General features: G+C 44.1%; 1 protein-coding gene across 2 annotated transcripts in view; it reads right to left on the reverse strand.

Moving 5' to 3' along the window:
- The window catches only part of COL14A1 (collagen type XIV alpha 1 chain), a 393,953-nt gene that overhangs the window by 359,254 nt on the left and 20,020 nt on the right, over positions 1–14,679 (reverse strand). For both annotated transcript variants that reach the window (XM_033933023.1, XM_033933024.1), the window contains exon 2: positions 3,540–3,657. In XM_033933023.1, coding sequence (XP_033788914.1) covers positions 3,540–3,627 — 88 coding nt within the window. In that variant the 5' untranslated portion in view covers positions 3,628–3,657. The remainder of the gene's footprint in view (positions 1–3,539; positions 3,658–14,679) is intronic.

A 14,679-nucleotide genomic window follows, 5' to 3' on the forward strand; every position in this document is an offset into this window, starting at 1 on the left:
TTTTAGGATGAAAATTTTTGCACAAGTTTTGTACAAGTGGATCGATTTTTCACTCCATCAAAAATTATAAGAGTTGTGGTATAGGGGGGGTAATCAATTATGCCATTGTTTTCTTTTTGAGTGTATAAGTAACAAAATTCAAGCTGTATTTTTCCCGCAAGAAGTTAATTTTCTTGTAAAATTGTTGAAAATTATAAATAAAGAATTTAAAGAAATAATTACAAGGACCAGGGGACACTCAATGAAGTTACAGGGAAATACTTTTAAAACCAATAGGAGGAAACATTTTTCACTCAGAGAATAGTTAAGCTCTGGAACACATTGCCAGAGGATGTGGTAAGAGCGGATATTGTTTAGCTGTTTTTAAGAAAGGTTTGGACAAGTTCCTGGAGGAAAAGTCCATAATCAAGTTATTGAGAAAGACAAGGGGATAGCCACTGCTTGCCCAGGATCAGAAGCATGGAATGCTGCTACTCTTTGGGTTTCTGCAAGAGACTAGTGACCTGGATTGGCCACCGTGAGGATGGGCTACTGGGCTTGATGGACCATTGGTCTGACCCAATAAGGCTATTCTTATATTCTTATCCATTGCATGCCAATCTATCTCATGCATATTCACTGAGTAATGCTGAAAACCTGACTAGCAAGGTGTACCTTAAGGAGAGGATTGAGGAACAGTGGTTTAAATCTCCACCCACAACCCAGCTATTACCATTCAAGATGTACAATAAATTTACAGTGGTACCTCGGTTTACGAGTGCACCGGTTTGCGAGTGTTTTGCTAGACGAGCAAAACATTTGCAAAATCGGCACCTCGGAAATCGAGTGTGGCTCGATTTATGAGTGCCCCCCCCGCGATCCGGCACCCTTCCCCCGCGATCCGGCACTCCCCGCCGCCGTGATCCGGCACCCCCCCGTCACGATTGGGCACCCCCCACCGTGATCCAGCACCCCCCCAATGCGATTGGGCATCCCCCCCCGCCGTGATTGGGCACCCCCCGCCACTTCTTACCGTCATCTGGGCACCGGCACCGGCATGTCCTGTGCTTGGTGCCGGTGCCCGAAGATCGGCCTCCTCTTCTGCTGGGCCTTGAGCATCTGAGGGGGGGCCGGATCGCGGCGGGGGGGGGAGTGTCGGATCACAAGGGGGAGGGTGCCGGTTCGCAGGGGGAGCCTTCGGGGGGAGCAATGCCGGTTCTCGTGGGGGGGGAACCTATCAAAGCGAGTTTCCATTATTTCCTATGGGGAAACTCGCTTTGATAAACGAGCATTTTGAATTACGAGCATGCTCCTGGAACGGATTATGCTCGTAATCCAAGGTACCACTGTATTTATTTATTTAATTCGTTTTATATCCCGTCCTCCCCAGAGAGATCAGAATGGGTTACAAGGTAACATATATAATAACTGAACAAAAACAAGATATAGATAACCAAGGCAGTACGGGCTACAGCGATAATCGTCTAATACGGTTGCTCATCTTAAATTAACAAATACAGAACGAGGATTTTTAAACTACAGATAGTCCATCTACATTAGCAATTCCAGAGATATTAGTTTCACATACGAGGTATGTTCAAAAGGTTCCCAGGCTGATTTTATAAAAATTTATTAAGCAATCTTACAACTTATTCCATTTCAGGTTACTAACTAAAACAAAAAAATATCCCAATACCGCGCTTTTTTTACATCGTGGCAGCAGTAGTTCGTTTTTGATCACAGATGCCTTGAATTAAGGTGGGGAACTCAACTGATATTCACAGACAGGAATCAACAGATATGGTGTTAAGAAAAATGAAAAAGTATCTCCACAAATAAGACGTTGCTTTCAGATTGTCTTTTGGGCACTTATTTGAAACTCAGATTTCTACTCTCGACAGCATGGTGGATGAGAAAAAATCAAGATCTGAAATCATAATCTGATGAGTCACCCTTTATACAGGTACATTTTCAACTTAGGACATGCCAGAAAACCACACCCCCTAATACCGGGATAAAGGGCATCATTTCACATTACAATGAATCATAATTTGTTTTTAAAAAGTATCTCAATTTCAACAACATAAAGGCTGAACCCTGTAAAAATATGCCAGTAATTAAATTTCACAACTAGATTACATCCTGTTTCTTATGGAGGAATCTGTAAAATTATCTTAAATGTCCCAGAATATTAGGACATTTTTCCAATAGGGTTGCAATGAAAGTGTCAATATTCAGCGTGGTTTAAGCAGCAATGCTAGTGAATATCAGCTCCGCCCACTGTAGCACTATTCGGTTAGCTGTGGGGGGGGGGGGGGAAGAGTCGGTGACTGCAGTCGGGAAGGAGCTAGCAGTTATGTAGCCACTGGCCATATTCAGTGCTTGTGTCCCCGTAGCAGATAATGACATGGTGCCAGAATATGTCACAGTCTCCGTCCCCTTGGATAACCGCGGGAAACCATTGCCATGTCATTCTTTAAAGAGAGAGGGAAAAATCCGAGTATGAATGAACACAGTATGAATCAGAGTATGAATGGCCACTGACCTTTGAGCCTTGCATTGAAGAATGCTGGTACAGAAGGACTGAGGTTAAGACAGACACTAAAGAATGATACGGGATGGTTTCCCTGCGGCTATCTACAGGGACAGAGACGGTGGCAAATTGTGTCATTCTCTACAAAGAGCAGAATGTATTATCCAGCACCCACATAACTTCCAGGTCACCAACTGACCCCCAGATATTCAACGCTGGTGCCCACACACAGTCTGGCGCAGGGTTTAGAGCTACTGCCTCAGCCCCCTGAGGCTGTGGGTTCAAATCCCTCACTGCTCCTTGTGACCCTGGGCAAGTCACTTAATCCCCTCATTGCCCCAGGAACACTAGATATAGTTTGAGCCCACCGGGACAGATAGGTAAATATGATAAAGTATCTGAATGTAAACCACGTGTAGTGGTATATAAATGATAAAATAAATAAATCTGGGGTTCAATCTATCTGCGGCTTAACAACTGCTGACCACCGCGAGCTGAATTTCAGACAGAAAGAACCCGTTGACCAACTAGCCACAGCCAGACGAGCAGTGGAGTTTACACCAGAATCACAAATAGGCAGCGTTGCAGAAAGAAAAAAAAAACGCTGCAGAGACAGATCCTCGTAAAATACTTGTGCGATACGAAACGCTGCGAAAGGTGAGAACTTGAGCTCTCTCCAAGTTTTCCGCAAACATCTGAAAACCTGGCTTTTCTCAAAAAATGTAAGTCTCCCTCCAACTTAGGAATCAAGGAAACTCTTATATCTTGGCATCCCAAGTCCTCTAAATTTTCTTCCCACTTCTACCTCTAGCCCTCTGTTGTAGTTCCTTCCTATTTCTCCTACTGTAAACCGCGTCGAGCTCTACGAACATGGAGATGATGCGGTATACAAACCTAAGGATTAGATTAGATTAGATTAGATTAGCATAGGTGTGCACGCACACGTCTGTTTATGAAAGGGTAAATACACATCTGCACATCAGAGGGACACCGGCGAGAAGATCATTTTGCAAGACTCATCAATTACCTTGACGCTGAGCGTGGCTAGCGAAATGTGCTATTAATGCTGATAAAAGCAAAGGGAACAAGGTCTGCAACTTGCGTCCGGGCTTCATCCTTCTTCTCTTCAGCTGAGGTCAGCAAACCTGAAAATGAACAGTAAAACCTGGTAAGCCGAAAACTACTGCACACTTACACAGCCTGGCTGATCTATTTGTGATTTCGAGCGGAGTAGCCTAATGGGTAAGTACAGTGGACTGAGATCCTAGGGAACTGCATTCAATTCCCAGTGCAGTTCCTTATGACCCTGGGCAAGGCGCGTTGAAAGGTCACTTGGACACACAAAGTCAGAGGCGTGAAGAAAGTACAAGAAATTTATTACGGTATACCGGACTCTAGTGCAGTTAATAGCCTGCCTACTAGAGTATACCGTAATAAATTTCTTGTACTTTCTTCACGCCTCTGACTTTGTGTGTCCAAGTAACCTTTCATTTGGCGCACCAACAGGGACATACATTTTAGGCAGATGAAGTCAATAGATTGTACACTTTCTTCAGCTATGTAGGCCAAAGCAATATTTTAAACAACAGTTAACCATTTCATGACCCTACATTGTAACCCTAGGGCTACCAGACATCCGGGAGTACATGGACATGTCCTCTTTCTAAAACCCGGCATTTGTCCAGGTTTTGGAAAGCCCTGATGAGCTCTGGGTCGCATCTGGAGGGCCTCTGAGCGTGCGCGGATGATGTGACGCACATCTGCACGTGCTCCAGGCCCTCCAGACACAGCTGGAACTCGTCCGGGAGAAGAGGCTTTGTGGGGGCGGGGCTGGAGGTGGAACTGGGCGGGGCTGGAAACAGGGTGGGGCAATGTGTCCGGGGTTTCCCCGGAGAAAAATATGGTAACCCTCCATTGCCCCAGGTACAAAAAAATGAGATTGTGAGCCTACTAGTGACAGAGAAAGTACCTGCATATAATGTATACAGCACTGTGCACATAAAGTAACACTATACAAATGAATAGTAGTAATATTTCTACTTCTCTGCATTTTTCAGACCAATTTTGAGTTTCAAACAAAAGCAGTAAAAAAAAAAATAGAACCCAGAAAAGTTTACAACTGACTTTGCTTGCTGCTCTGAACTAGTACATTATTTGACCAAGGATTTAATTGCCAGCAACATCTATGAAAGTAAAAATGCACATGAAATAGCAAACTATGCTGTGGGACCTTTGTACAAATCTGAAATATAGTTCCAGTCTGGGCAAAAGTATTACAACAGTGGGGATACACAAAGAAAAGAGGGGACAAAGAGAACAGAGAAAAGGGTGAGAAAGCAAGACAGAAAGAAGGTTAGGATGGATGGAGAGAAAGAAGGAATGGATAGAAGGAATAGAAAGGCAAGAAGAGGAAGGGAAAAGGAGGAATAAGACAGATAGAAAAAGAAAGTACAGAAACAAAAGAAAAGAAGGAGGGATGGACTGAGAGGATAGAGAAAGAGAGAAGGAGAGGAGGAAGGAAAAGAGAGGTAAGTTTCACGGATAGAAAAAGTAAGGATGAGGAGAAAGGCTTTTTGTGGCCAGTCCTGGCTCCCGCACATGTCTTCAGACAGCAACAGGGGAAGGCAGGATGCGAAATAAAGAATTAGAGAAAGACCTGCAAGCCAATGTGTACTCACAGGCCCAGCAGTGGCCGTACTCCCTCTTGACCCAGAGGCTTCCTGTTGCCAAGAAAAGCCATACAGGAAGAGGCAAACCAGTGTGTTGTTTAAAGTACTTGGCCAAAGTACTTAAGTAAAAATAAATGTATTTTTAATATCAAGGACAGAGAATAACACATTAAAAATGTACTTAAATGAAAGTAAAAAAGTAATTGCCTAATGTAATATTTTTTTGAGTAACAAGCAAATGAATGCTAGAATTGTTAATGTTTTTATCCCAACAACTCTACAATTCAATCCACTTTGCTTTTAGTAAACTAACCCCCCACCCACCCACCCCTTTTTAAGAAGCCTCGTTAGGCTTTTTTATTGCCAGCTACAGCAGTATTAGCTCCGATGCCAATAGGAATTCTATGAGCGTTGGAGCTAATACCGTCATGGCCGGCGGTAAAAAAGCCTAACATGGCTTCGTAAAAGGGGGCCTAAATTTGAAAAATGATTGTTACTCATGTGAATAAGCTTGTGATTCAAATGAATAGTACTAGACACTTATAGGTCCTTTTACTAAAGGTGCGCTAACCGATTTAGCAGGCGTAAACTGATTTAGCGCACGCTAATCAAATTAGCGCACGCTAATGTGTTAGTCTATGAACACGTTAGCGTTCAGCGCTTTAATTCAATTAGCGCATGCTAAATCAGTTTGTGCGCCCTAAATCAATTAGCGCACCTTAGTAAAAGAGGAGGTTAATTTCCTATCTCTCCCACTCCCCTTCCCCCTCCCACTTCCTCTCCCCCTCTTACCTATCCCCTTTCCCTCCCACTTCCTCTCTCCCCTCTTCTCCTGTCCCTCTCCATCCTCTCCCCTCTCTTTAAGTTGCCTTGAGCCTGTATAGGTATAAGCGACGCACAAATAGAATATTATTATTATTATTGTTACACAAGCATAGCTAAAATGGTGTTCAACAACTGCACTGGCAGAAAGTGGATTGCTCAGCCTGATTTAAAAGTTCCTTCAAATCAGGCCAGGCTGCAGTATTACTGAAATCTTTTGACTGTGTCTGCAGATATCGATCAAGGAAACCTGGAACACTTGACTTCCATACAGTGGTAGAGCTACAGCCTCAGCACCCTGAGGTTGTGGATTCATATCCCATGCTGTTCTTTTTGACCCTGGCCAAGTTACTTAATCTCCCTTTGTCCCAGATATGTTAGATAGATTGAGAGCCCACCAGGACAGACAGGGAAAAATGGTTGAGTACCTGAATGTAAACCACTTAGGTTATAAGTAGTATATAAATACTAAAAAAAATAAATAAATAATCTTCATTGAAAGTAATATAGTCTAATTGCATCTTCATTATCATAGAAGGCTTTCACAAATTTGGAACCATTGTCTGTTATTATTCTAGCACAGTGTTCTTCAACCGCCAGTCCATGGACCAGTGCCGGTCCACAGAAATTTCCTGCCGGTCCACAGGGCCAGCACGTGCATCAGGCCCAACACAGTGTTCTTCAACCGCCGGTCCACGGTGCGATTGATGCGGCGTTATCTTCGAGCCAGCTCCCTCTTCCTAACTGATTCAGTGCACAAAGCCACGGGCAGTGGTTCCTACGGGCATCCTGCGCCTGAACTGGAAGCCTTCTCTCTGACGTTGCAACGTCAGAGGGAAGGCTTCCAGATGAGGCACGGGACGTGAAAGGTGCAATTAGTACTATTATGGGGGTGGGGTCTGGGGTGGAGATTGGGTAGAGATGGGCGGGGTCTTGCCCACGACTTAGCTCAGTGTTTTTCAATTGCTGGTCCACGGACCGATGCCGGTCCACAGAATAATTATTTTATTTCTGCCGGTCCATAGGTGTAGAAAGGTTGAAAAACACTGTTCTAGCAGACAGGCAGACAGAAGACCACCTCGCCTTGCGGTATAGTCAGTCAAACAAAAAAAGGCAAGGGAGGCGTCTTTTCAGCCAATGATAAAGTCTTTGTTTGAAACGGTGGTCCCAACAAGGATCCCTGTTTCGGCGTGTAGGAAACACCTTCCTCAGGGGACACTATCAGGAATTATGTAACACATAAAAAACATTTAAAATCATAAAGCACATATCATGATAAAAGACTGCATTTAAAACATTTCGCAATCTAAATTTCAAAAAATGGCATAAATATGCAAAATATATTGAAATAAAGCATGTTCCAAAATAAAACATACTGTATACCCAACTGGTTTAATTTCCGTTCTTTATACTTCGGCCACATGTGGACGTTTTAGGGCTCCTTTTACTAAGCCGCGTTAGGGCTTTAACGCGCGGAATAGCACACGCTACATTGCCGCTCACACTAGACCTTAATGCTAGCATTGAACTGGCGTTAGTTCTAGCTGCGTAGCATGGGTTTAGCGTGGTGACAGGTCAAAAGCGCACGACGACAAAGGCGCGCCAACAACCCAGCGCAGACAACTGAGCGCAAGGCGGAAGCACGCCGAAGAAAAACAGTATTTTAAAGGGCTCCGACGGAGGGTGTGGGGGGAACCCCCCACTTTACTTAACAGAGATTGCGCCGGTGTTAGGGGGGGTTTGAGGGGTTGTAACCCCCCACATTATACTGAAAACTTCACTTTTCCCCTAAAAAAGAGAGAAAAAGTTAAGTTTCCAGTAAATGAGGGGGTCGGTGACAACCCCCCAAACCCCCCACAATGCCGGCGCGATCTCTATTAAGTTAAGTGGGGGGGGGGTCCCCACTAACACCCCCTGTCGAAGCCCCTTAAAATACTGCTTTTCTTCGGCGCGCTTCCACCTTGCGCTCAGCTGTCTGCTCTGGGTTGTCAGCGCGCGCTTTTGGCTATGAACCGTTTAGCGTGCGCTAAAATGCTGCGTACACTAAAAACGCTAACGCGGCTTAGTAAAAGGAGCCCTTACTTAGAGAGCATTCTGTATTTTAAGACCCTATCATTTTATTGGTTCATGCACACTGTCCATTCACATTTTCAGTATAGAATCTTTATTTCATCACAAATGGCTCCATTTTGGGTTTTTATCCATGCTTGCCTAATCTGTTTCTGCCTTATGACATCGGTTGATTTATTTGGGTAACTCATCATTGTTCGGTTTTGCTGAAGGCTAGTAACCAGTTCAACAAACAGAGGCTATTTTACTGTTCTCATAGGCCAGGGGTAGGCAATTCCGGTCCTTGAGAGCCAGAGCCAGGTCAGGTTTTCAGGATATCCACAATGAATATGGATGAGATGGATTTGCATGCACTGCCTCCGGAATTGCCTACCCCTGTGACATAGGCTATATTCCCTGAACATCAAAATTTAAGATGAAATGATCCACTGTTTGTGTGATGAGGTTTACAATAGCAAAATCCTGTTCCAGGTTTTTCTGTTTCATTTGGTTTACTGAGGAATCATTTACATCTTGCTTCTTATTTTACTTTTAGCTGCAAACAGATGTAACTAGGTAAAAATAGTGAAATTTTGTGAAATTATTACTCTAATAAAAGTAACAAATATTAACCTGTACTATGAAAGCTAATCATAAAATGCATTGAGTTAGTTCAATAAAAAGGTATTACCTTATTTCCTTTGTTTTGGTTTTATCCTATATAATAAAATGCTAGCTGCGCATGCGCACTCAACTGCGTGCTTCCGTTTTCCCTGATCTTAGATGTAGGCCCGTGGCCTTGCAGGAGTGCGCATGCGTGCCTAGGGTTCTTTTCAGTTCGTCTTTGCCCCCCCCCCACCCGAATCCCCGTTGAGCCTCCCACCACGGTCTGACCCTCCCATCCGATTTTCCCTTCTCGCGGTCTGGCCGGCTCCCTTTGTCCCTTGCCGCCGCCGCCGCCACCACCCCCTTCCCTTCCCGCGGTCGACAAACCTCCTGGCTCCAGCAACGGCCGCAGCACTGTAAACACGCTGCTTCGCGGCCTCTACTGGCCTGATTTGCTCTGCTGTGTCTCTGATGATGTCATCAGGGACACGGAAGAGCAAATCAAGGCAGTAGAGGCCGCGAAGCAGCGTGTTTACTGTGCTGCGGCCGCTGCTGGAGCCAGGAGGTTTGTCGACCGCGGGAAGGGAAGGGGGGTGGCGGCGGCGGCAGCAAGGGACTAGGGGAGCTAGCCAGACCGCGGGGATGGCGCGCATCTTCCAAAAAGTGTAGGCGGGAGGCGCGTGAAGGAGTTTCAGCTCAGAGGAACGGCTGGAGGGTGCTGCAGGTGGCCCATGCAGGTAAACATTCTCACAGGAGGGGAAAGGGGGCTGCTTTGGGGGGAGGGGTGTGCTGGGAGGCAGATCGTTTTGCTTAGGGGGGGAAGACAGAAGGGGGGCCACGGAGAGACAGGGAGGAACTGGAGGGGGAGAGGGAAAGGGGCCTGTTTTGGGGGAGGGGTGTGCTGGGAGACAGACAGCTTTGCTTGGGGGGGAGACAGAAGGGGGCCCACGGAGAGACAGTCAGGGAGGAACTGGAGGGGCAGAGGGAAAGGGGCCTGCTTTGGGGGAGAGGTGTGCTGGGAGGTAGATAGCTTTGCTTGGGGGGGAGACAAAATGGGGGGCCACGGAGGGACAGTCAGGGAGGAATTGGAGGGGTAGAGGGAAAGGGGTCTGCTTTGGGGGAGGGGTGTGCTGGGAGGCAGACAGCTTTGCTTGGGAGGGGAAACAGAAGGGGGGCCACGGAGAGACAGTTAGGGAGGAACTGGAGGGGGAGAGGGAAAGGGGGCTGCTTTCTAGCACCCATTAATGTAACGGGCTTAAACACTAGTTTCTAAATATTACCTTGAAAAGTGGACTAACACAGCTGCCACCACATTTCACTCAAGTAAAAGTAACAGAGCTTTAACTTAAGTTCAGTTAATGTTTACACATTATATGACACAGAGCTGAACATAGGCACTCCAAGGCAAATGAAATACCTTAATCTGGCCCTGTAGACGTCTGTACCACCAAGAGGGGGAACATGAGGGGGAGATGAGTGAGGAGAGATATTGGGGGCTGCAGAGTGGATGCACTAGTAAGTCAGTAAGCGGAGTTTGGACTGTATAGTATATGGAAATGGATGGGGAGCCAATGAAGTGACTTGAGGAGAGGGGTAATGTGAGTAGAGCAGCTCTGGCGGAATATAAGGCATGCAGCAGAATTCTGAATGAAGGGGGGGAGAGATGGTTGAGCAGAAGACCTGAGAAAAGAAAATTGCAGTAGTCTATGCGAGAGGTGATAAGAGTGTGGATCAGGGTTTTGGTTGTGTGCTCAAAAAGGAGAGGTCAGATTTTGGTAATATAGAGGAAGAAGCAACAGGCTTTGGCGATTTGTTGGATCTGAGCGGAGAAGAAGAGGAGTCACAGATGACCCTGAGGTTGTGAGTTGACAGGACAGGGAGGCTAGATTGTAAGCTCTTCTGAGTTGGGACTGCCTATTGTTTGTTAAATGTACAGCGCTGCATACGCCTTTCAGCGCTATACAAATGATAAATATAGTAGTAGATCTGTGCATGATTTCCACTTGCTAAAAAACTGAAAATTATTTTTAGGCACTGGAAGCATGTTTGGGTGTGCAGCTATATCGGCACACACCAGCCAGTTAGCATGGGAATAGCTAATGGCCTTGCGCTAATGGGAAAATTAGTGTATGGCCATTAGAGAATGACACGGGGACCATTTACCGCAGTAAACCATGGTCACCGCAGTAAATCCGCAGGAATGGAGACATTTGCAACTGGTTTTACTGGGGACAAGACCTTTTACCGCCCTGTGGGAGCAGTGAAAAGTCTTGCTCCTGTGGTAAAAAAAAATTGTACCTGTGTCAGACTCGGCATCTCCTCCCCAGCTCCTCTTGTGCCATGCCACAATGAAGACAGAAGGAACCCAAAACCAAAGCCTGAGACCAATGTGATTTGTAGAATATAATTACCAGACAACAAAAGGTAGAAGGAAAAAAAATTATTTAAAATTTTGGTATTAGAATATTTCAGATTTGAAATATGTATCCTGCTAGAGCTGGTATTAGACATAACTGAAGACCGCAAAGCTCAGGCTGTGCTTCTTTAGCTTCCAGCTGGCTTAGGGCTCTCTCTCTGACCAGGGGGCAGTTGCCCTAGTTGCACTCCCCTAACATTATTCTTGCCATGTGTGACTAAAGTATTCTGTTAGCTTGATTTTTCTAGGTAGCATTCTGTAGTAATTTGGTATGTTCAGTTTTCACAATAGTGGAGGGAATATTTGTGAAAGGCAGGGGAGACAGGGGTTTTGCTGATCCTTGCTCTGTATTATTTGTGTTTATAAAATGACAATTGTACAGAATATTGCCTCTTTTTATACTTTAATAAAAATAAGTTCAGAATACAATCATAACTATTCGAGGCTTGTGCAGATGGGATCTGACAATTTTCAGGGCAGGGACCGAGCTTGCGGGGACGGGGTAGGGATGGGGACGAGCTCACGGGGCGGGAACGGTGATAAATGTTTACTCCGAGTCATTCTCTAGTGGCCATTAATGGAGGCATTAGGAAATGTGGCCATTTTATAGCCACGCTAAAATGTTCTCAGTGCATAGGAAAGCCCTACACTAGTAATAACACTGGCAACTTTTTTAACAGCTTTGTAAAAGGACCGCTTTGTTTGCAGAAACTCAAAGATTCAACTTTATTTCTTTATCCTCATTCATAATCCTTTAGAAAGGGACAAAAGAGTTTGCACTGCAGAGCAAATTTTTGAATGTGATTCATCCCCAAGTTAATAAATGACTCCTTTATCATGGTTACAGGTGGTTTTTTCATATTCTCTCTGTGCCAACCAAAAATTCCATCACAAAAATAGGAATTTATGTGGTTCTCAAAATTCAATGAATGATTAATAACAAAACCACCGCGTAACAGTGAAGATGAAACTGGAAATACTTTTTATTGTCAGGGTTGCAAGCCTCAGAATTTGGAGCTATTTTTATCCTATTACGGTTATCCTGTGGAAGCTGTCCACTTGCTCCTGCTCACGTCACCGGCTGTAACCCGCCCTCACTCTCACTAACATTTATTTAAATAATCACTTCATTTCTTTATTTTCAAAATTCTTTTATACCTTTAAAATTAGATTTATGCGATCTAACAAGTCGATAATTTATGGCTTCTTAATAGAGCTTCAACTTAGCTATTTAAAACGTTCCAGCTCATTTCAGAACACAGAATCGGCAGGCTAATGCAAACAAAAAATGTAAACCATTTGAGGTGGTTATTTCTTAGTACTTATCTGAAGTAGCACTTCAATATCTTTTAGCATTGCGTTCCTTGCCACATAGCAGTGAAGTTTAGACCGTTGCTTGTTGTACTAGGCACTCATTTTTCTATCCGATGCGGGGCAAAACGCACTGCGTCAGGGAATTAAAAAACAGCAAGGTCTAAAGAAACAAAATAGCCATCAGCTAACTCATCATAACATACCAATTCTTATATTATAGCAGATTTTTAAATCTCTTACCCTTCACAAGCAGTGTAACAGCTCCTGCCGATTCTGAACAACAAATTAAAATGGCGACACGTATTTAAAAGCGTGATGACGTCAACGTGATTTTTTCATTTCTGTCATCCCATTGGGTGACAGAACCCACAAATCAATTTGATAAATACTATTATCTTTAACATCATTTTTTTAAACTTAATTTTTTAAAAATTTTAACAGGATCTGCTATAATAAAGAATTGGTATATTATGATGAGTTAGCTGATGGCTATTTTGTTTCTTTAGACCAGGGGTGCCAAAGACCTCATCGAGGGCCGCAATCCAGTTGGGTTTTCAGGATTTCCCCAATGAATATGCATGAGATCTATTTGCATACACTGCTTTCATTGTATGCTAATAGATCTCATGCATATTCATTGGGGAAAACATTACATTACATTAGTGATTTCTATTCCGCCATTACCTTGCGGTTCAAGGCGGATTACATCCAAACTAAAACAAAAATTACATTCAAAATTTGAAGGAATAGAATAAGCGATGACATAGAATTTTTAAGGTAATATATGTTGAGTAAAGAGTTACCAAAGGGAAGTGGAGGTCTTTAGGAGATAAGAATAGGGTGAAATTATGGGTTTTAGATAACGTTTGGTAGATAAAAGAGTATTAGAGAGATCTAATAGAGTGTTGGCTATTGGGTTGGGATTGGTTGTGCTGGATAGGTTTTATGTGTTTTTTGAAGAGTATGGTTTTAATATCTCTCCTGAAGGCTTTGTAGTCTGTAGTCGAAGATAACAGAGTGGTGATTTGTCTGTCAGGATTGCAGCCCTCGAGGAGGGACTTTGACAACCCTGCTTTAAACCTTGTTGTTATTAAGGATTGAAAGCTATATCAAAAAGGTGGGTTTTCAGTCTGCTTTTAAACAAGGGAAAGGGCTTGACGGACAAACTCAGGTAATTTATTTCAGGCATAGGGGGCAGCTAGATAAAAGGAACGAAGTCTGGAATTGGCAGTGGAAGAGAAGGATAACGCTAAGAGTGACTTATCTGAGAAACGGAGTTCTCTTGGAGGTGTATAAGGAGAGAGAAGCAAGGAGAGATATTGAGGGGCAGCAAAATGAACACATTTGTAGGTCAGCAATAAGATCTTGAATTGTATGCAATGGCAGATAGGGAGCCAGTGAGGTAACTTAAGGAAAGGGGTGACATGAGCATAATGAGGTTGGTAGAAGATGAGTCGTGCAGCAGAGTTTTGCACAGATTGCAAAGGGATAGGTGGCAACTGAGGGATACCAGTTAGGAATAGATTGCAGTAATCTAAGCTTGAACAAGTGTCCAGGTAGTGTGCTTAGAGAGCAAAGAGCGAATTTTGGTGATATTGAAGAAATAGAAGCGACAGGTCTTAGCAGCTTGTTGGATATACGTAGAAAATGAGAGGTCAGAATTGAAGACCACTCCAAGGTTGCAAGCAGAGGAGACTGGAACAATGACAGTATTATTAACCGAGATGGAAAAAGGAAGACGAGCAGAGGGTTTAGGAGGAAACAGGAGCAGCTCAGTCTTGTATATATTTAGTTTCAGATGACGGCAGAACATCCAGGCAGCAATGTCAGCCAAATAAGCAGAGACTTTTTCCTGGATTTTAGGTGAAATTTCAGGTGTAGAGAGGTAGATCTAGGAGTCATCAGCATATAGGTGATACTGGAAGCCATGGGAGGAGATCAGGATACCGAGGGAAAAGGTGTAGAGAGAGAAGAGAAGAGGTCCTAAGACAGAACCCTGGGGTAAACCAACCACTAACGGGCTAGGAGCAGAAGAGGACCCACCATTACATAAACTAAAGGTGCGTTGGGAAAGGTAAGAGGCAAACTGGGAGAGGACAGATTCACGGAATCCAAATGAGGACAGCATATCAAGGAGTAAGCTGTGATTTACAGTATCAAAGGCAGCAGACAGCTCAAGAAGGATAAGGATAGAGTAAAGGCCCTTAGATTTGGCCATGAACAAATCACTGCAGACCTTAGTGAGGGCAGCCTCTGTGGAATGTTGGAGGCGAAAATCAGATTGTAGAGAA

This window comes from Geotrypetes seraphini, chromosome 2 (assembly GCF_902459505.1).
Source record: "Geotrypetes seraphini chromosome 2, aGeoSer1.1, whole genome shotgun sequence".
Classification (NCBI taxonomy): Eukaryota; Metazoa; Chordata; class Amphibia; order Gymnophiona; family Dermophiidae; genus Geotrypetes; species Geotrypetes seraphini.